Genomic DNA, 22,903 nt, shown 5'->3' with positions numbered 1-22,903 from the left:
TTGTCCCTCTGCGGGAAGCAGCGTGGGTTGATGGTTCAGAATCGAGTCGGCTACACGCGGGGAAGGTCGCTGCTGGTGGCCCGTGTATGGAGTGGGGGCCGGGGAGTGGGGACCCGAGTCCCACCTGCGCCTCCACACCCTCCCCGGCCCCGGCGAGCTCTCCGGCTGTTGTTCACACGCGGACGGGAGCGGATACAAAGTGCAAGTCCTGGGACACTGTGGTCGTGGCGTTTCCCCCTCCAGTGGTTCTCAACCTTCTGGCCCTTTAAACACAGTTCCTCATGTTGTAACCCAACCATAAAATTATTTTCGTTGCTACTTCACAACTGTCATGTTGCTACTGTTATGAATCGTCATGTAAATATCTGATATGCAGGATGGTCTTAGGCGACCCCTCTGAAAGGTTCGTTCCACCGCCAAAGGGGTCGCGACCCACAGGTTGAGAACCGTTCCAAGCCCTCTTCGGCCAGACCTGCGGTTGTGTTTTCTTCTGTTATTTAATCAGCATTCGGTGCTGCACATGTTATATTGTAACATAAATCTCAGACTTGGTACCAGGCTAATGGCAGCAAAGATAGGATATAGCCTTTTTACAATGGCCTTGTTCTTAAGCATAAAGCATTTCTAAGATTTACTGAAAAGATGAAATTTTGTAATTAGTTCTCAGGAATTTCAAAATCGAAAACCTGCCACAGATTTAGACTATTCTAAACCTAGTCTAGTGGCCGTGTCCTTTTTAAATAACATTAATAGTAAGTAACAGTAACTATTCCGATTATTGCTACTGTACTCGATCGAGTACTTTTATTAAGTACCAGAGCCAGGCCCTGGGTTAGGTGCTTAACAAATCCTGTCTCATCACAACACATGTTGCCTGAGTATCTTTATGCCCAAACCTCCTCTGAGGGTCCAACCAGCTTAAGGCCTTGAAACGACTAAGTCACTGCTGGGGTCGGACCAGGCCTGGCCCCCCACAGGCTGCATTGTCTCTGGATCCCATCTGAGGGACAGAGTCCCGTTTGATGCCTGCAAGTGCTGTGCTTTGTTGTGAACTGGGCAGAAATCTTCTATCCTTTTTTTTTTTTTTTTTTAGAACTGCTTTCTTTTTTTTTCAATACCTTATACACCACATAAAATTTTCAGTATCCCTTTTAATCATTTTTATGTATGTGCTGCCAAAGCGAGCACTTAATCATCTTTATAAAAAGAGTAAAAAAAATATAAGTTTTTCCTGAGTTATTTACATGAATATGAATGCACTCTTTACTGTGGAGACGAAATATGTTAAAGTATTGTTTTCTCAATATTATAGGATTCTTTGCTGCTTTATAGTTCTTCCCAGGCAAGAAGTGAAAAAAAAGTTTGTGGGATATCAATTATGTGCAAAGATTTTTGCTTCTGGAGTTTTTGCAGTGTCTTTTTAATTATTTTTTGTTTTGATTGATTTCAGGGAGGAAGGGAGAGGGAGAGATATATAAACATCAATGATGAGAGAGAATCATTGATCGGCTGCCTCCTGCACGCCCCCTACTGGGGATCGAGCCAGCAAACCCAGGCATGTGCCCTCCACTGGAATTGACCGGACCCATCAGTCTGCAGGCTGATGCTCTACCCACTGAGCCAAACCGGCTAGGGCTTTACAGTGTCTTTGCCTGTCTCCCTGCCCTGCCCTGTATGTTGCTGCCAGGTTATCGTCCTCACACAAATCCAGCTTTGCTATTCCTTTGCTGAAAAAATGATAAGGTTCCCCATTATGTAAATGCAAGGCCAAACATGTGCGTCAGCCACAGACATAGTCAGAGTCCCTCATAATTTGGTACCTTCTCTGACTTCTCTTGCCCTGAGCCTAATCCAAAGGGCTTGTCCTGGGACACATTCTGTGTTCCCTCCTCCTGGCTTTTTTGGAGCCATTTCCTCTATTTTCCTAAAAAGGCCTGTCCTCCTTCAAGGTGCAGTACAGATTTTATTTCTTCCAAAAAGCATTCCTTAGTCCTTTTTTACTCAGAATTAGTCTTCCCATATCACCTCATGACATTACTGAGTTGAATAGAATCATTTTTGCAGAGAAAGGTATAACATTTGGGAGGAGAAGAGAGTTATATTTTCCTGTGAAAAATTCTAAATTCAAACTCTTTAGGGATCCCATTTAAGCACTTGGGATTTATTTCTGCTTAAAAATGTATTTGAAAGCAGTTTTGCTTTGTTCAAGTCCTGTTAAGAGAACTGATTTATTGTCACTTATTAACTTAAGAACAATGCTCAGTTGAAAGGACCACTTTTCTACTTCACTGTTGAGTTGTTCACATATGCATTTTAATAATTGATTTAAGCTGATGGCTGACCAGCATGGGTAGTAGTAAGTGGCTGTGGGCCATATGCTCTGGTGACTTGATAACCAATTTTTCTAAAGTTGTGTTCTCCCCATTGTTTACTAATAAGTGTTTCTCTTTTTCTGGTTCGGTCATGTATTCATAAGACTTTTTAAAATTTTACTTCTTTGAACTTCTATTAATTGCCTCATGTTTGTCTGGTAATTTGTGTGGGCCCTAAAAAGATAAAAACAAATAAATTTATATTTATAAACAAACAATTACATACAGGACATACAGATCAAAAAGGGTAAGGACAGCATATATGTAGGGTTTTTTTTGTGTGTGTTTGTTGTTGTTTTTTTAGAAGTTGGGCTTAGTGTGAATGGCCAATGTTTGTGGATTGCAGACATTTTCTTGTGATCTCCTGTAACCTCAGAAGCCACTTGGGAAGCACTGGACATGTAATTGGCATTGATTAAAGCGTAGAGTATCTTTTGTTAAAGTCGTCTTTGCGTCTTTTATAACCTTGATATTATAATACTTCTATGTATCCATAGAATTTTGTGTTTATAATAATTAACTAGAAATCTCTTTCCTGCCCGGCCTGCGTGGCTCAGTGGCTGAGTGTTGACCTATAACCCTCTGTTCTAGCTTTAGAATTGGTTGATCCACTGCTTTTACTAAGTGTTTGCCTTTGTCTGTGAGAATTTTCTTCTTTCCTATATATGTTTTAAAATATATTTTTATTGATTTCAAAAAGGAAGAGAGAGAGAAATACCAATGATGAGAGAGAATCATTTATTGGCTGCCTCCTGCACGCCCTCCACTGGGGATGGAGCCCACAACCCCAGCATGTGCCCTGGCTGGGAATCGAACCTCGGCCTCCAAGTTCACAGGATGACACTCAACCACTAAGCTATGCTGGCTGCGCTCCTATATTTTCTTATTCATATTTCTTATCTATTCTTAAAGAAGTTCCTTTAACATTTCTTGTAATACTGGTTTCGTGATGAACTAAACTAGTGATAAACTCCGTTAGCTTCTTATTGTCTGTGATCACAATTGGAAATCTTGTAAGCTCTCTGCTACTGCTTGCCTTTGCCTCTCACATCCCAATGGCACTGCGTCCCTTTTCTCCAGGTGCTCTGAGCTGACGACAGAACCAAGTACCAGCCGTTCTCGGACCTGACCTGACTTTCTTCCGACATAATTTCCCACATCAGTCATGTATTCTGATGTCAGAATACTTCTTGCCTTTAACTGGCTTCTTGTCGCCTCCACACTGAGACCACGTCTGAACTTTCTCCTTGTTGGACTTTGCTTACTACCCCGTGCTTTTTCCTGTGTCTTCTCACATTTCTCTGTGTAAACTTCCTGCTTTTACCTTCCTGCTCTGGATTTTGCACGGGCTGTTCCTTATACTTGTCATCTCGTTTCCACTCTATCTTTCAGATAAAATGTAACTAGAAATAGAAATTTGGATTCTGCAACAGGCCATATTTTAGTTCATCTAAAAGTAAGTCTATTTATAGATACTTAAGTTGACAGAAAATAACCAGTCTGCTAGGGTAGTTACTTGAGTTAATTCAGAAGTGGGTATTTGGGCATCCTACTTTATTTTATTTATTTATTTATTAAAAATATTTTTATTGATTTTTTACAGAGAGAGAGAGGTATAGAGAGTTAGAAACATCAATGAGAGAGAAACATAGATCAGCGGCCTCCTGCACACCCCCTACTGGGGATGTGCCCGCAACCAAGGTACATGCCCTTGACCGGAATCGAACCTGGGACCCTTCAGTCTGGAGGTGGATGCTCTATCCACTGAGCCAAACCAGTTAGGGCTTATCTATTTATTTTAAAATATATTTTTATTGAATTGAGAGAGGAGGGGAGAGGAGAGAGAGAGAGAAACATCAACGAGGAGGAGGAATCATTGATTGGCGGCCTCCTGCATGCCCCCTACTGGGGATCGAGCCCGCAACCCAAGCATGTGCCCCTGACCAGAATCAAACCTGGGACCCTTCAGTCCACAAGCCGACCCTCTATCCACTGAGCCAAACCAGCCAGAGCCTGAGCATCCTACTTGATTACCCTACTAGAAGCCCGGTGCACGAAATTCGTGCATGGAGTGGGGGTCTCAACCCAGCCTGCATCTTTTCCAATCTGGGACCCCTCAGGGGATGTCCGATTGCCTCTTGCGATCTGGGACCCCTGGCTCCTAACCGCTCTCCTGCCTGCCTGATTGCCCCCAACCTCTCTGCCTGCCTGCCTGATCGCCCCTAACTGCCTCTGCCTCACCTGGTACCCGGGACCCAGGATTCCCTCCTCTGGCCAGTCTCAGGCACCTAGGACGTGGGTTTCCCTCCTTCTGGCCAGCTGCAGGCACCCAGGACCTGGGCCGGCTTTTCCCCGGCCTGCCGCAGCCACAGGTGACCATGGGCATGCGGCTTTGCCTGGCCTGCAGCTGCAGCTGCTAGCGCCCAGGACTGCGGGGCGGGCGACTTGTCCCTCTCTTGGGCTGCAGCCTGGCTGGTCCCCATTACTCTCTCACGAGCTCAATTGCGCCTGGCAGGTCCCCATTCCTCTCTCACGAGCTCATTTGTGCCTGGCTGGTCCCCATTCTTCTCTCCCCAGTGTTGAGTGTCTGCGCCATTACCACCTGACGGTGTGAGGGCATGACAACTATTTGCATATTAGCTCTTTATTATATAGGATTCTTACTATGATGTGCATTTGTTACTATAAGCTGTACCCTGAATTCTAATAGAAAAGAACTTCATTTTAAAATAGGGGGTGTCCCTAAAAATGTGTACACACTTGAATAATTATAAAATTCGTGTTTATTAACATACAGTTCATTTTCAAAATGTAAAAGAATCTAATGAAACAAATACTTTTTTTTTTTTTGGTCAATGCCTGTTTTTAAACTGGTAACCGTTCTGGTCCAGGCACTGCTGATAACACAAAGCAATGGGATTGTAAACATCAAGAATCATTTTATTGAGTATTGATTCTTCAATTCATCAACTGTTCCTGGTTTTATACTGTAAACTTTATTTTTTTATGTATCCCCCATAAAAAATGTCCATGGGGCATTTTAGGATAAATTTCCTTTGTTTAAAGCTTAGTCTGGCTCTATTATTTCAAATCAGTTAAACCTGAAAAGGAGTGATAATTTAAGTGAGTTCTCAGCTGTTAAAGTGTGTATACATTTTTTGGGGGGGACACCCTGTATATTCTTGATTCTCAATATTTAGCCACACTCATTGAAAAAGAGTTCCTTTATCTGACTTGAAACATTACAACTGAAAGGGATTTGGAGAATTTGAGTATTGTATCTTAGAAGGAATTATTAGGATAAGAGAAGTTTAAACGAATTTAAATGATCTCACCTAAAGGCAAGAAAAGTCAGTTATATTTTTTTGTCTGATGGGTGTTTCCAGTTTTTAGAAGTATGTACTTAAATGAAAGAATCTAAACAAAAGTTATGGGCATTTGAGTTGAATCAGAAGTAGTTTAGATAAGTTGAAAGTATTACAAAAGACATAATGTAACTGTCTACCGGACAGCTGTGGGCAAACTATGGCCCGCGGGCCGGATCTGGCCCGTTTGAAATGAATAAAACTAAAAAAAAAAAAAAAAAAAGACTGTACCCTTTTATGTAATGATGTTTACTTTGAATTTATATTAGTTCACACAAACACTCCATCCATGCTTTTGTTCCGGCCCTCCGGTCCAGTTTAAGAACCCATTGTGGCCCTCGAGTCAAAAAGTTTGCTCACCCCTGGCTACCCCCTTCTCCCCCATCTCCTAGTTTGCAAATATGTCCTTGTCATGGAGTAAAGCAGGCCTAGGACTTGTTTGCGCAGGTTGTGTACCTTGGACAGTGCCCGGAAGTCCAGTTGGCTGTAGGACAGGAGTTGCCTTTTTGACTCCCTAGTCAGGTAATTCCGTGTGAGGCAGGCAGAGTTATGCACTAGTTGATCTTTCTATATGGTTCTGTCAATTTCTAGGGTATGGAAAAGATTATTGCTTTCTCTTCATTTCTCCACAGTCAGACAAAAAGATGCTTTGAGCTAACCGTTTTGTTAGCAGTGAGGTTTTGGAGCATTGTTCTTTAAAACCTGGGAGATGCTATTAAGGATATATGTGTTCCTTACAAATTACAGGTTATTAAATCTGAATAGAGGTTGGAGGTTAAACTTGATGGTTAATATTCTTTCAAAACTCTAATTTCCATTCCATTTCCTGGTCGTGTCATTACATTTTCTTATCCTAATGAACCATTCATAATTTAATATCTGTTGCACATTTTATTAGTATTAAACTGGTAAACGAATAGATATAATAGATGTAGCACTAAGATATAAAGTATGTGTTAAAGTATGACATGGATTTGTTAACTCGATGCAATGCAGAGGATGAATGAACACATTGTTACTAAATTGGTCAGAGAGTTCTTACAACATAAATCATTGAATCAAGAATTGCTTGCTTGTTCAATGAGTAATTTTAAGATAAGAACTGTTAATTATGGAGATTGTAATGTAAGAGTGATTTTTTTGAGGATACTCTTCTTTTGAGTATAATTAAACCATATTATAAATTGTCCCAGTAAAATGGTGAATAGCATTCTTGTCTTCTTGCTTGTTTTATTTTTAAAATGGTTCTTTATGAAGTCTTTTTTCCTTTAATTTTTATTATTTTTATTTAAAATTCCCATCCCCTTACTCGATCCTCTTTGGTAACCACTATCATCTTCTCTATGAGTCTGTTTTTGTTTTGCTTATTCATTTATTTATTTATTTTAGATTACACATATAAGTGAGATCATGTGGTATTTGTCTTTCTCTAGTTTATTTCACTTAGCACAATACCCTCTAGGTCCATCCCTGTTGTCCCAAATGGCAACATTTTATTGTTTTTAATGTCTGAATAATATTCCATTGTGGATATATACCACATCTTCTTTATCCATTCATTTATTGATGGATATCTAGGTTCCATATCTTGTCTATTACTAGTGATGCTGCAGGGCACGTAAGGATATATATATATATATATGTATATATATATATATATATATATATATATATATATACACACACACACACACACACACACACACACACATACATATACACACACATACATACATATACATACATACACACACATACATATATATTTAAATTAGTGTTTTTTCAGTCTGCAGGCTGACGCTCTATCCACTGAGCCAAACCGGTTAGGGCTTTAAATTAGTGTTTTTTATTTCTTCAGTTAAATACCTAGAAGTAGAATTGTTGGATCATATGGCAGTTCTATTTTTAGTTTTGTTTTTTTAATTCATCTTTATTGCTGAAAGTATTACAGATGTGCCCTTTTTTACCCACTGACCCCTCCACCTGCTCCGCCCTATTTTTAATTATTTTAGGAATCTCCATCCTGTTTTCCACATGGCTGCATCAGTTTACAATCCCATCAACAGTTTTCCATAGTGGCTCCATCAGTCTGCATTCCCACCAGCAGTGTGCGAGGGCTCCCTTTTCTCCACATCTCCGCCAGCACTTGCTGTTTGTTGATTTATTGATGGTAGCCATTCTGACAGGTGTGAGGTGATATCTCATTGCGGTTTTAATTTGCATCTCTCTGCCCCAGCCAGTTTTCTCAGTGGTTAGAGGCGTCACCCAGCAGACTGAAGGGTCTTGGGTTTGATTCTGGTCAAGGGCACATACCTCGGTTGCAGGCTTGATCCTGAGCTCAATTGGGGTGTGTGTGAGAGACAACTAATCAATATGTCTCTCTCATATCAGTGTTTCTCTCTGTCTGTCTTCCCCCTCCCTTCCACTCTCTAAAAATCGATGGAAAAAATATCCTTGGATGAAGATTAACAGTAACAAAAATTCTCTCTCTCTGATGATTAGTGATGTTGAGCATCTTTTCACATGCCTGTTGGCTTCTGTGTGTCCTCTCTGGAGAAATGTCTGTTCTGTTCCTTTGCCCATTTTTAAATCGGGTTGTTTGGTTTTTCTGGTGGTTAAGTTGTATGCGGTTCCTTATCTTTTTGGATGTTAACCCCTTATTGGATGTGTCACTGGCAAATACCTACTCCCTTTCAGAAAGTTGTCTTCTTGTTTTGTTGATGGTTTCCTTTGCTGTGTAAGACCTTTTATTTTGATGTAGCCTCATTGCCCGAGGAGACATTTCCCCCCAAATATCACTCAGAATGATGTCACCGAGTTTACTGCCTCTATGTTTTCTTCTAGGAGTTTCAGGGTTACGAGTCTTAATTTAAGTCTCTGATCTGTTTTGGGTTTATGCTTGTATATGGTGTAAGAAGCTGGTCCAGTTTTATTCTTTTGCATCTGTCTGGTTTTCCCAGCACCATTTATTGAAGAGACTGTCTTTCCCCACTGTATATTCTTGCCTCCTTTGTCATAGATTAATTGAGCAGATAGCGTGGATTAATTTCTGGGCTCTCTGTTCTGTCCCATCGCTCTCAGTGTCCATTTTGATGCCAGTACCACCTGAGAGGGGAAAGAAATATGATGGATTAGATTGACGTACCAGGAGACTTCAAAGGCAGTGATATGTTCTGTGTCTTGGCCCGGGTGGTGGTGGTATAGAAGTGTTCATTGGGTCATCCTACCATACACATAGTTCCTAAGTTTCTTTGTACCTACTCAATAGTAATCAAAACATTTTAAAGGCCTTAATGAGTTCAAATACAATATACTTTGAGGGCAAATGAATACAAGTATAGCCTAAATGTCAGCACAAATATCTTCTTTGAAGAAAGAAATTTGCAGAGTTTAGAATTAATTTGTTCAAATACTAGTAATTATTGAATTTTCATTTTACTTGTTAATAGTGGTTTTTAAAAGCTTAAAATATCATACTTTTGTTTTTAGATAATGTACATATTCTATACTTGTTTATAAAAGAAAATATGACATAAAATTGTATTTCAAGCCAGTTTAAAATTGAACTTGAGAATAGCTCTGAAATAAGCCTCATGTGCACCCTTACTTAGAGGCTCCTGGCAACAGTCAGGCTCGGCTCTCTTCTCTCTCTCTCTCTCTCTCTCTCTCTCTCTCTCTCACTCTCTCAGAGGGCGACTGCGCCTTGTGCTGTGTGACTAGGCCCAGCTTGGGATCACTTCAGGTTACTCTCTGAAAACAGGACTTCAAGCAAAGCGTTTGTATTCCTTTTGCAGAAATGTTGCTGAAGTGCTGCTGAAAGGGCCAGAGATGCCAGGATTTGGGGCCCAGTGAACCTTAAGCTGCCTGACACTGACCTCCTTTCACTGTTAATAAAGAAGAAGCAGCAGCTTAGCATGCGTTAACGCCAGTTCGTTCCTCTGCTAACCGGACACTTTGTGCAGCTTGTCTACCTCGCACAGGACGATTGGCCCAGAATAAGATAGTTTCCTATTGTACGCAGCTTGTAATATGCCTCGATGGAGGAGAGTTTGGTGAGCATGAGGGAAGACCATTCTTTTCATGTTCGTTACAGGTAAGAGCTGCTTTCTTACTGGGTGGTTTTTCATCCTTATTTAAATATGTATTTAACTCTGATCATTTCAGATTTAACTTTGAAAATATTCAAAATATACCAGCCATAGTTAGTATCTCCTATAAACAACGTTTTCTTTTGTTGTGGTGGTTGTAAGCTTTTATTTCCTTTCTATAGGAAAATGGTGTAGAGACCAATTATATACTATATAGTTTGTTTTCTGTTGTTCTGTGGAAGAGTTTACCAATAGTTACTTTATATTTTTGTAACTTTTTCTATGATGCAAATATAAAATTGAAAAATATTTCTAAATCTTTGGCAGTAAAAGATGGATTTTGTAATGTGGTCAGCTGAATGACCTCATTTTGTGTTAACAGATTTTAAATGGTGATCGTTCTAAATGAGCTTTTTTAAAAATGGGAATTAACATTGAAATGTGTGGGTACTTTTCTAAACATGATAAGCTAATAGCCAGTTTAATATTTAGTGATAAAATATTAATGACATTTCTGTACATTTGGAAACAAAGCAAGAATATCTGCTTCATTATTAACATTTATTCTGGAAGTTCTGGTCATTGCACTAAACTGTAAAATAGACACAAACATAAATATTAGAATGGAAGACATAATTTTTAGTAAGGTGATTAGATACCAATAACTTCTTTATCAAAACTGTTACAAGTTGCCCAGCAAGTGTGGCTCAGTGTGTGGGCATCCACCCATGAACCAGGAGGTTATGGTTCGATTCCAGGTCAGGGCTCATGCCCGGGTTGCGGGCTCAACCCCTAGTTAGAGACTTGCAGGAGGTGGCTGATCAATGATTCTCTCTCATCATTGATGTTCCTATCCCTCTCTCCCTTCCTCTTTCTGAAATCAGTGAAATTAAAAAAAAAACAAAAACCAAAAAACAGAAAAAGAAACGGTTACAAGTTAATGTTAAATAAATACGAGAACATTCAGCAATGGACATTCAAAATCTCTAAGGAGTGAAGGTCTCTGCTGTGTTAACACACGTTTAGGTGGCGGCGGCGGGGGATGAGGGGGCTGTCCTGGGGCGGATGGTTCACGCTAGGGCGTGGGGCGAGGGAGTTTGTACAGGTAAGGGGAGGGCATCTTTACTAAAAATAAAAAAGTTTCAAATAAGAGAAAACGGAAGGTATTCAACATGATTAAAATAAGCTTTTAATACAGGGATTGCCCTCATTCCACCATTTGGGGCATAGTTCCAGAAACCTCCTCCGGCGCTGTATCCAGTGTGGAGACTTGCCAGTTTACCTCCTGTGTTGCTCAGATTCATGTACCCATCCGGACCCGCTCCCCTCGCCCCCACTGCTGTCGTCGTCCCCCTTCGTCCTTCCTCTAGACCCGCATTCTCATCCTCTTGGAGTCCATCCTTTAAATCGGCCCTGAGGCCTCAGTCTGATCCACAGAGCTAATCCCTAGCTGGCTCCTCGTCCCTGCAGGCAGAGCGAGCTTACATGGACCGCGGGTCTTCCGTTGTCTGCCTCTGCCCGTCCCTGCATCCTGACTTCCAGGCCTCACCTTGCGCTCTGAGCTCTGTTCCCCGCGTGCGTGGTGCTGCTCCACGCCAGCAGCTAAGAGCCGGCTCAGAGATCTCTCCTCCTGGAAACCGCTGCCCCTCTCTGTGCTCCCGTGCGTCTGTCAGCACCATGTGGCAACACGCAGGTGTCTGCTCACATAAACATGTCGGTGTCCTCCTCCCTGGCCACTCCTTGTTTGGCCATTCGCTCCCTTAGGGCAGCCATGCCTCGCATGGAATGTCCATTGAACTTCATTGGACACAACCATCAGGTGGACCTAGTGAGATGCTTATCCGTCTTGCTAAAGGCTCCCAAGAGCGGTGTGCCCCTTCACGCTAATGAATAAAAGCACATCCTCGGGTGCGGGTTTTTTTAAGTGAAAATAAGTAAATAAAATTGTTTTCTGAGAATAGTTTGTGGTGACGTGAAGTAGTGGGAAGAGCTGGATTCGGAGACAGATGGATTTCATTTCTCAGCTTTGCCTCTGAGTGAGCCTGAGACGGTCACTTGCACTGTCTGGCGGTTCCCCTCTGTGATAGCTCAGAGGGTTATTTTGAGAACTGAATTTGATATAATATGTAGTAAAAGCACTTTTAAAACGAAGTTACAATCAGAATGTAAATCAAGATGATTTTGCACTGCTTTTCCCTTCTACAAAATAAACTAGATAACTAGATATATGTGGCAAAATAAATGGATGGAAATTGTGGGGCCAAGCCAGGACTGGCCATGGAAAATGTGGGTGCCCAGTGAGCACACACGGGGCGGAGCTGAGGTCTGGAGACGCGACAACCACAGAGGCTGGCTTTGAGTCTCAAGTCCTGAGTCTTTCTTCTTAAATAGTGTGTGAGCCCCTTGCAGAGAGAGTCAGACTTGGACATAATCCGCCTTAAATCTTCTAAAATGAGGCAGCATCAGTGATCTAACCTCTTTGCTTTCGTTGATGTACTATGAACTCAAGAAACCAAAATTAAGGAGGTAGAGAAAAAACCTAGCATGGAAGGAAAGTTAAAAATAATATTAAAATGGAAAAATGAAAATGTGAGGTTGTGCAGAAAATGAGGACTTATAGCTGTCGTGGTCAGTCAGCAAAAGTGAGAACATTTCCGATTATTTATGGTTATTAGGCAGGGCGTGGGGAAGAACAAAGGAAACTGTGGGATGGGTTTCAACGGGGAGTTTTTCTGGTTTGCCTTCTACTCTGGGTGTTTTCTTTGTTTTCAACCCAACTGGTAAACAAAGGAAGTAATTCTATTCTCTCGCAGAGACCGAGAGGATATGAAATTACTTTCTCTGTTACTATTTAATGATCTTCTAAAATATTTACAAACCCACCTGCCTTGACTGTTTTGCACTGAGATATAGTTCATTGAAGTCTTGGAGATTTTGCCAGAATATTGGCTTCTTTCTAGTAAGAGACACGAGCCATAACGTGTCTGGGAATGAACCAGAGGCTTGTCTGGGTCTCGCTTTCAGGCGCAGGGACTGAAGTGCCTTCCCGGGGCGCTCACTCCGTGGACCTCAAGGGCAGCCGCACAGCCAGGTGCTGTCGCTGTTTCCAACGGGAATCATGCAAAACACTTTTTAAAAACGTAGCTCGTATGACACCACTCTGCCCTTAGCCAGGTTGTGTTCACTGCACCGGCGTCTGGACAGACAGCTCAGTGTAACGCTGTGCACGGTTAAGCTCAGGAGGGCAGTATTTGTGGTGAAGACACTGATCTGAGGAGGTGCTTCTCTGTTTTATGTGGACACCGTGATGAGCTTCTCATTTTTCCGTTCTGCCTGGTTCTGCCTTCTCCCTGCCTCCCGGTCAGCAGCCTCCTGGCCCTGAGCTGCTGGTGTGCTGTGTGGGACCCTCCCCCTGAAGTAGGGGCTGTCATCAGTATCCCACTGATTGGTGGCAGGGCACTCTTTAACCAGTACCCTGCCGATGGGACATTGAGTGGGCTGTGTTTTTTCACATACAGCTTTTTTATTTGCATGCTTGGAGCTATTATGTATACATTTCCTAGCAGTGAAATTGCACTGTGTGAGTGTGTAGTGTCCCTAAAAATGTATACACACTTTAACAGATGATAACTCAACTTTAAAAATGAAATGTATTTTAAGAGAAAAATTAATATTTTTTATATGTAAAAATATATTTTCTAATTTTTTCCCTGTGATAATTCTTAGAAATTCAGTGGTTTCGGTATTTAGACAAAGACAACTAGTTAAGGCACCTCATCTAGCGAAAGAACCTTTCATAAAAATCACATTTTTACACATTACTACTTTGCTGACTCACTTCTCGTCACACACAGAATAAATACTATACCAGTAACCTCGTAAACATTAAACAAAACACTTTTTCTTTTAGGAACTCTTTCATTTTCAAAAATATGGTTCCAAAGGGCAGTTTTCACTTGTGATTGACAAAGAGAGACCCATGATTTGAAGTGGCCTAAATGTCACGACGTCAGGCTCCTGATGTCACCGACTGCCACGTGCTCTCCCGCGTCCCTCCTGACTGGCTGATCTGCTGCTGAAGCGAAGTGGTAGCGGAGGGTCCCTTGCCTGGTTTTGCTTAGATCCATGGATGAGGGGCATCACTCTCCCCGGATCATAAGACAACACATTCCTGCTGGAAAGCTTGAGACCGACCCGTCCGAGGGGGCCACGTGGGCTCTGAGCCAAGGCCGGCTTTGCACCAGAAATGGGCTCGCTGCCCTTAGTCCGGATTTTTATTTTTCCTCAGGTTTTGTGGGGTTTTTTTGGTCCAGATTTCCTTCTGGCCTCATTTGTCGCCAGGACCAAGCCCAGCGCCCGGTTAGACTTGCTGAAAGCAAATCCCAGTGGGTTCCATTCAGTGGTTGAGCTCCAAGACGGATGAGCTAAGCCAGTCTTCCACAGGGGGGCGCTATGCCAGGTGTGGGACTTTATTTGCTTTTCTGTCTCAATAGCTACATGTGTGCGTTAATGTCCATGAGAAAACAAGCGTTAGTATCACACCAGACTCAGTTCACAGTCCTGCTTTGGATGAGCTAGATTTTTTTTTAAATGACGGTGCCATTGGAAGGACGATGGCCAAATTACAGAAAGCCATTTAAGGGAATGACAGCTGGAACGTAGACATGGCAGAAGTCACAGATGTTGGAGAAACACAGTGGTGAGCGACACCTACTCATGTTTAGGATTAGAATCCAAAGTATCATTGCTTTTTCTCCCTGGATGTAGTTAGTTAACTTGATTCTTCTGACTTAAATTCAGTGACAGACTGAGAACTGAATTTCTGTGGATCTTTAAGCCTTGCTTTCTAATGTGCAGCTTCTTGACACTCAGTGCTCCTATGGCGTGTGCCTTGTAGGTCAGGACATTTTGCTCCTTTATTTTCCTAAGTACAAGTAAACGTGTGGCGCTGGGAAAAGGAAGGAGAATGAGTGAGTGAGAAAGATGGATGGGAGGAGCAGGTGATGGACAGGTGAGTAGGTTACCTGGACACCTGGATCGAGAAGAGGATAATTGTGGGACTTCACTTTCTCAGGCACCCCATCTCCCTGAGGAAGTCTCTAAGTCTGCCACAACTCTAACGGTTTAGCAGTGGTTCTCAACCTTCTGGCCCTTTAAATACAGTTCCTCATGTTGTGACCCAACCATAAAATTATTTTTGTTGCTACTTCATAATTGTAATGTTGCTACTGTTATGAATCGTAATATAAATATCTGATATGCAGGATGGTCTTAGGCGACCCCTGTGAAAGGGTTGTTCGACCGCTAAAGGAGTTGCGACCCACAGGTTGAGAACCGATGGTTTAGGGAACTCTTAGGTTCTCTCTTGGTAAAGTGGGTTGCTGTGTGTGTGGGGGGGGGGGGGGGGGGCATTAAAATGGGCTCCATGTAGAAATAGTTAGCTATTCTATATAAAAGACCTGAGACTCAGAGACATTGAATAGGCAGGTGACCTCTTACATAAATAACGGCTTACCGTTTATCAGTCATGCAGATACTTCAGTTATGGAGGCAGCTGTTCTGAGCAGGGGCAGCCACAGTCCACAGTTGCATGGCGTATGGAAGGGAAGGCCGTGGGGCCCTGATGTGCTGACGGGTGTGGCTGTCTGTGTCATTCTGTAGAATGGAAGCCTCTTGCCTGGAGCTGGCCTTGGAGGGGGAGCGCCTGTGCAAGGCTGGAGACTGCCGCGCGGGGGTGTCCTTCTTTGAAGCCGCAGTTCAGGTGGGAACCGAGGACCTGAAGACCCTCAGTGCTATCTACAGCCAGCTGGGCAACGCCTACTTCTACCTGCACGATTACGCCAGAGCCCTGGAATACCACCATCACGATCTCACTCTTGCAAGGTGATTGGCTTAAGCTTCTCAGTGTCCTTTCTCCCTACATGGCCACTTTCCTGATATTTGTATTCAGTTTAAAAGACCAGTTGAATACATTTAGTGAGTTCTAATGAAATAGCATTGCATTTTAAAATGAATCTTTAGGCTGAGTTTAATTAACTGAATGAATAATAGTGAAATGACCCTAGAGTTTAATTAAATGAGTGAAAATTAATTACATTTAAGTACAGAAATGTAAGTTTTAAATTTTTATTCAAAGTAGGTTTCAGGGCTAATGGGTCTTTCTTACATAAGCACATTAGTTGTCCTCTAGGGAAACTGTATCCTGGCCACTTTAGATTTAAGTGCTTTACTTTATTATTTTTTTTTCCAGGACGATTGGAGACCAGCTGGGGGAAGCCAAAGCGAGTGGTAACCTGGGCAACACCTTGAAAGTTCTTGGAAATTTTGACGAAGCCGTAGTCTGTTGTCAGCGACACCTCGATATTTCCAGAGAACTTAACGACAAGGTAAAAAGGGGACATTTTCACTGAATTGGTTTGTGTTTTAATTCTGTTTAATCATTTAATCAAGTTAATACCAAAAGGAAAATACTCATAGAAAACAGAACCACCATACAAATGATTAAGTAGAGGGGACAGTAAACAATGAGAGGCCCTTCTTCCTGGCGGCCATTGGTGGGTCCTGTGTGGGTGGCCAGCATACCCTTCCTCTGGGCCACGAGGTCCAGGACATTGCAGAGTGTGTGGTAGGCATTACACCACCTGCCCTCTGGGTGCAAAAGGTGAAAGTAACACTGCGCCGTCTCCACAGGTGGGAGAGGCGAGAGCGCTCTACAACCTGGGCAACGTGTACCACGCCAAAGGGAAGAGCTTCAGCTGCCCCGGCGCTCAGGACGCGGGCGACTTCCCGGAGGAGGTGCGCGCTGCTCTGCAGGCCGCTGTGGATCTCTACGAGTGAGTCGTGCTGCCAGCCGGGGTTCTGCTGTGCATTCTTTTTTTTAAAATTTTATTTAAAAAAAAATTTTTTTTTATTGCTTAAAGTATTACAAAGAGTATTACATAGGTCTTTTTTTTTTCTCCCCTTGACATTCCCCCGGCCACCCCTACTCGCCCCCCCCCCCCCCCAGTGTCTTGTGTCCATTGGTTATGCTTATATGCATGCTTACAATTCCTTTGGTTGATCTCTTACCTCCCCTTCCCGTCCCCCCAACCCTCCCCTGCCTTCCCGCTGTAGTTTGACAGTCTGTTCGATGCTGCTCTGCCTCTGTATCTATTTTTGCTCATCAGTTTATAATGGTCTTTATTATCCAGAAATGAGTGAGATCATGTAGTATTTTTCCTTCAATGACTGGCTTATTTCACTTAGCCTAATGCTCTCCAGTTCCATCCATGCTGTTGCAAATGGTAAGAATTCCTTCTTTTTTACAGCAGCATAGTATTCCATCGTGTAGATGTACCACAGTTTTCTAATCCATTCATCTGCTGATGGGCACTTAGGCTGTTTCCAGATCTTAGCTATGGTGAATTGTGCTGCTATGAACATATGGGCACATATATCCTTTCTGATTGGTGTTTCTGTTTTCTTGGGATACATTCCTAGAAGTGGGATCACAGGGTCAAATGGAAGTTCCATTTTTAACTTTTTGAGGAAACTCCATACTGTCTTCCATAGTGGCTGCACCAGTCTGCATTCCCACCAGCAGTGCACAAGTGTTCCTTTTTCTCCACATCCTCTCCAGCACTTGTTGTTTGTTGATTTGTTGATGATAGCCATTCTGACAGGTGTGAGATGGTACCTCGTTGTTTTGATTTGCATTTCTCGGATGATTAGTGACTTTGAGCATGTTTTCATATGTCTCTTGGCTTTCTGAATGTCCTCTTTTGAAAAGTGTCTACTTAGGTCCTTTGCCCATTTTTTGATTGGATTGTTTATCTTCCTTTTGTTAAGTTGTATGAGTTCCCTATAAATGTTGGAGATTAAACCCTAGCGGTGATTACAGTGGCAAATATGTTCTCCCATGCAGTGGGCTTTCTTGTTGTTTTGTTGATGGTTTCTTTTGCTGTGCAGCTTTTTATTTTGATGTAGTCCCATTTGTTTATTTTCTCTTTAGTTTCCAATGCCCTAGGAGATGTATCAGTGAAGAAATTTCTTCGGCATACGTCTGAGATTTTGCTGCCTGTGGTTTCCTCTAGTATTTTTATGGTTTCCCACCTTACATTTAAGTCCTTTATCCATTTTGAGTTTATTTTTGTGTATGGTGTAAGTTGGTGGTCTAGCTTCATTTTTTTGCATGTATCTGTCCAATTTTCCCAACACCATTTATTGAAGAGACTGTCTTGACTCTATTGTATTTTCTTGTCTCCTTTGTCAAATATTGAGCATATTGGTTCAGGTTGATTTCTGGGCTCCCTATTCTATTCCATTGATCTATATGTCTGTTCTTGTGCCAGTACCAGGCAGTTTTGAGAACAGTGGCTTTGTAATACAGCTTGATATCTAGTATTGAGATCCCACCTACTTTGTTCTTCTTTCTCAGGATCGCTGCAGCTATTCGGGGTCTTTTTTTTATTCCAGATGAATTTTTGGAGAGTTCGTTCTAGGTCTGTGAAATATGCCGTTGGTATTTTAATGGGAAGTGCGTTGAATTTATAGATTGCTTTGGGTAGTATGGACATTTTAATGCTGTTGATTCTACCAATCCAAGAACATGCTATGTTCTTCCATCTGTTTATGTCTTTCTCTATCTCTTTTTTCAATGTCCTGTAGTTTTCTGAGTAGAGGTTTTTTACCTCTTTAGTTAAGTTTATTCCTAGGTATTTTAATTTTTTTGGTGTGATGGTAAATGGGATTGCTTTTTTAGTCTCTCTTTCTGTAAGTTCACTATTGGTGTATAGAAATGCCTCAGATTTCTTGGGGTTAATTTTGTATCCTGCTACATTGCCAAATTCACTTATTAAGTCTAATAGTTTTTTTGATGGAGTCTTTAGGGTTTTTTATGTATAATATCATGTCATCTGCAAATAAGGACAGTTTTACTTCTTCTTTTCCCATTTGGATGCCTTTTATTTGTTCTTCTTGTCTAATTGCAATGGCTAACACTTCCAGTACCATGTCGAACAGGCGTGGTGAGAGGGGGTGCTGTGCATCCTTTACCCCAGAGGAAGCTTTAAGGTTTGGCAAAGGTTGAGAAGTTTGGACTAGCAAGTAAAAATAAACCACATTGTTCTGAAAGGTTACAGAGTTGTAATGGTGTCCCCAGAAAAGCTTCCTCTTAGACTGCAGACCAGCGCCACTTAGTGGCAGAAAAAAGAAGTACCTTGGTTAGTCTAAGTTACTTTGGGTAAGTTTAGTCTCTTATCAGTAGAATCTCAGAGGACTGCTCGCTTAGGGGTTTCAAGACTGACTGCGTCCTTGACTCTGGGCAGAAACCCACCGGATGGTTTAGTAAAATGTCCCCAGCCAGTTCCTACAGCCACTCTCCACCACAGACACACCTTTAAGATGTGGCACGTTGTGGCTGTAAGCTTTTCTAAAAACTGTTTTATGATAAAAAAGACTTAGATGTGTAAATCTAATAAGTAAATCCCCCATCCTATCCTTTCACAACTTTCTGCTCTCAGGGAAAACCTGTCGCTGGTGACCGCTCTGGGTGACCGGGCCGCCCAGGGACGTGCCTTTGGAAACCTGGGAAACACACACTACCTCCTGGGCAACTTCAGAGACGCGGTCATAGCCCACGAGCAGGTCAGTGCAGGCAGAAACCTGGAGCAGCTTCTCCAGCCGCGTCCGCAGGGATGAGATTGTTCCTGACTGTCATGGCTCTGTCTCACCTGAGCTTTCTCTTTCAGCGTCTCCTTATAGCAAAAGAATTTGGGGATAAAGCAGCCGAAAGAAGAGCGTACAGCAACCTTGGAAATGCATATATATTTCTTGGTGAATTTGAAATGGCCTCTGACTACTACAAGTGAGTCTGGTATTTCTGTGTAAGTGTGAGAGGTATGCAGCCTGTCAGTCACAGGAGGCTCAGAGCCTGCGCTTGGCTGCAGTGGCAGTGGGACCCGGGCTTCTAAGCCTCGGGGTCCTCATCTGAAACAAGACACCACACCTGCTTTTGGACTGTGGTGAGGACTGCCTGGAGGACTGTATGAAGGGCTCCCTTGGCATAGGGCCACACGTGCTCAGTGAGTATGACTGTGCCCGAGGCTTAGCAGCAGTATGACCCTTTACACGGTTACTTTTACCTTAAAACTTCTTAAAAGAAACCCTTACCTTGTTTATTAGCACGTGTAATATGTATATTTATATGCATTTTCTCACCTGATTTGCAGAGAGGCCAAAAGAAAGCCTGGTAACAAAAATGTGTGCTGTTCCCCACGGTCACTGGGCTTTTCCCACCGTCGCCCCTCTCTGCCGCCTTTGGCCCTCGCTCACCCGACTGGCAGTCCCAGCTCCTCTGTGGCAGGTCTTTCTAATCTGTCCGTGGATGACAGCGTGTGCAGACTGCCTGGCGTGGCCTGCTCTGTGCTTCTGGGGTGTCTGGAGTTTCCCCTAATTAGTAGGGATTAAGGTCCGTACAGACTTTGGCAGAATCCAGTTGCATGAGCCAAAGACACAGTGATTCATTTGTATTTCATTGTTAGAGAATCCAATGTGAGAGAGCTCTGAATATTTTGTCATTTTAAAAAAAGGTAAAATTGCTTTAGGTCCATCTAAAAAGCTAGAATGTCATCCCACCTTACTTTAAACATATTAATTAATGGTTAATATTTGTTGGCCGATTAGATATGAAATATCCTTCCAAATAAAATATATCACTCTTTCCAAATAAAATGTATCACCCAAAAAGACTAGCTGTGGGGCCCACACTCTAACTGCTCACTGGCTTCTCATTGGCGGTTCCATAGGCATTGGGTAGAATTCGGTTAATCTCTAAACGCACTAAATATTTTTCATGAGTTTGTGACTAATGGCCTAACTCAGTATTTTAAATTTCCAACAGATGTAAAGGCAACATATGATTGAAAGGGAGGGTATGTGACTGTCTCTTCGTTTACGTTATTGTCACTGCACCAGGGAAGGTTTTCTTACATGTTACCAAGTGTTCACATGCAAAGCACTTGCTCTCGTGTCACTACTCCTTTATCTGGAAAACTAACAGGACTCTCACCTACCCTAAAAGTCTGGATTTGCTTTTGTGTTTCATTTTGTCTGGAGTCCTGGAGAAAGTGTAGGATCTTAGGCTCTAAAACAGATTCACTTGACAGGCAGCTGGAAAAGTGAGTGTTAATGATGATGATGGTTCTGTAAGCGTTAATTTCTTCTTCAGGAAGACATTGCTGTTGGCTCGGCAGCTTAAAGACAGAGCCGTGGAGGCGCAGTCTTGTTACAGCCTGGGGAACACCTACACGCTGCTCCAGGACTACGACAAGGCCATCGACTACCACCTGAAGCACTTGGCCATCGCGCAGGAGCTCAAGGACAGGTGAGCGCCCACTTCACTACTGCGGTGGCGGTGAAACAGGTGTTTTAGTAAAGTGTCTTTTGTGTTTCCTTTTTAAGGAAGTTCTTGTTTCAGTAACATCCTCTGTACAGTTTTGTTTGAAGGCTCGCATGTGTTAGGGGATTAGCCTGGTCCCAGGGAGCCCTCAACCCAGATCAGTAACTAGGTCACAGTCCAACCACTGCAGCCGCCCTCGACAGACGAGTGTGGGATGGGGCAGACTGACGCACGGCCCGTGTGACGGGGACGGCTGCGACCTGATGCCGTTCATTGTCGCCAACAGGAAGGAAGGTCCCTTATGTCCAGTGCCCCCCTTTTTAAGAGAAGCTAGAAGTCCTGAGTTTTAGATGAAGCCTTCTGATTGCTAATGGCTAATTCCTTTTTTTCACTGAATGAACCAACAGCATATATGTGCAGGCCTGTGGTCTGTGTTGTGTATGTTAGGGAAGTAGGTTTCACCTCAGGACAGAGGAGAAACTCTCTTACACTGCCCGAGGGAGCGAATCCTCCACTCTCCACCTGCGCCCCCCCCCCCCCCCCGCCCGCCATGGTTCCCAGGCACGGGCTGCATGATCACTGGGGCTGCAGAGAGCATGGGCAAGGGACAGACCCGCCCCTGCGACTTGATTGGTTTGTCATACAGTGTGTCTTTAAAAAGGTGTTTTAATACTGGACTCTGGGTTTTCAGTGTTTTCTGGGTATTCTAGCTTGTCTCTAGTATTGAGGTGGTAGGTTTTTTATATCAAATACCACGTAAACGCGGAGCACTGTGTGTACCTCAATTACTGCTGGGCAGCATGACCACGCCCACCTCCCTGCGGATAACGGCAAGTTTGCTTTGATCATCTCGTAGAATCGGTGAAGGGAGAGCGTGCTGGAGCTTGGGAAACGCGTACACAGCCCTAGGCAACCACGAGCAAGCCATGCACTTTGCTGAAAAGCACCTGGAGATTTCAAGAGAGGTAAGGAGCCGAAAGGCTGGTCTGTGCTGCTGTGCCTCCCGGTCGGCAGGGACAGCCCGGCACTGCCGGGATCGCTCCTCTGCGGCCAGTGCCGAGTCGGTATTGTTCCCAGCATCTGAGATGCTGGTCGGAGGTGTGTTCGCACTGGCCTTGATGTGGAAGGTGAGGCTGGTTTCCAGGGACCGGAATATGCCCGCCACGCCCCCAGTTCATGGACCAGCAGTGTGTGTGGAGGAGAAGCTTTTAGAATCAAGGACTGGCTCCTGCTACGGTCCTACCATCTGCCTATTTGAGCTTAGAAACCTTTCTGAGCCTCACTTCTGTCATCTATAAAATGGGAATATCTAGCTTGCAAGTCATCATAAGGATGAGATAATATATATAAAGTGGCCCTGGCCAGTGGTCTCAGTGGTTAGAATGTCACCCCAGCACCAAAGGGTTGCAGGTTCAATCCCTGGGCCCCAGTTGGCCGGGGCGAGGGCAGGAGACAACCAATCAATGTGTATCATATTGCTGTTTCTCTCTGTCTCCACCCCTTCCTCCCTCCCTCCCACTCTCTCTAAAAATCAATCCTTGAGTAAGGATTTTTATAAAGTATATGAATGATATATACATATAAGCACACATATATATGCCTAAGGTAATGTCTAGTGCTGGCTTAATGTTAGCTACTACTATAGTATGGAAATAAAATATTCTAAGGAAATTTAATTCATATGATGCCAAGTTAATGTGT

The 22,903-nt window shown here is 43.0% G+C and overlaps 1 protein-coding gene across 10 annotated transcripts in view; it reads left to right on the top strand.

Moving 5' to 3' along the window:
- The window catches only part of GPSM2 (G protein signaling modulator 2), a 37,239-nt gene that overhangs the window by 1,064 nt on the left and 13,272 nt on the right, over positions 1–22,903 (top strand). For 3 of the 10 annotated variants that reach the window (XM_059673430.1, XM_059673428.1, XM_059673431.1), the window contains exons 2-9: positions 9,532–9,830; positions 15,487–15,708; positions 16,076–16,211; positions 16,516–16,658; positions 19,326–19,449; positions 19,554–19,669; positions 21,032–21,187; positions 22,059–22,167. In XM_059673430.1, coding sequence (XP_059529413.1) covers positions 9,775–9,830; positions 15,487–15,708; positions 16,076–16,211; positions 16,516–16,658; positions 19,326–19,449; positions 19,554–19,669; positions 21,032–21,187; positions 22,059–22,167 — 1,062 coding nt within the window. In that variant the 5' untranslated portion in view covers positions 9,532–9,774. Of the gene's footprint in view, positions 1–9,531; positions 9,831–13,735; positions 13,863–13,889; positions 13,914–14,318; positions 14,525–15,486; positions 15,709–16,075; positions 16,212–16,515; positions 16,659–19,325; positions 19,450–19,553; positions 19,670–21,031; positions 21,188–22,058; positions 22,168–22,903 lie in introns of those variants that run through there. The other 7 variants (XM_059673427.1, XM_059673426.1, XM_059673436.1 and 4 more) reach the window with 5 other exon arrangements.

Source organism: Myotis daubentonii, chromosome 18, assembly GCF_963259705.1.
Source record: "Myotis daubentonii chromosome 18, mMyoDau2.1, whole genome shotgun sequence".
Classification (NCBI taxonomy): domain Eukaryota; kingdom Metazoa; phylum Chordata; class Mammalia; order Chiroptera; family Vespertilionidae; genus Myotis; species Myotis daubentonii.
Note: the sequence above shows the minus strand (reverse complement) of the source record. Positions and strands in the feature narration are given on the sequence as shown.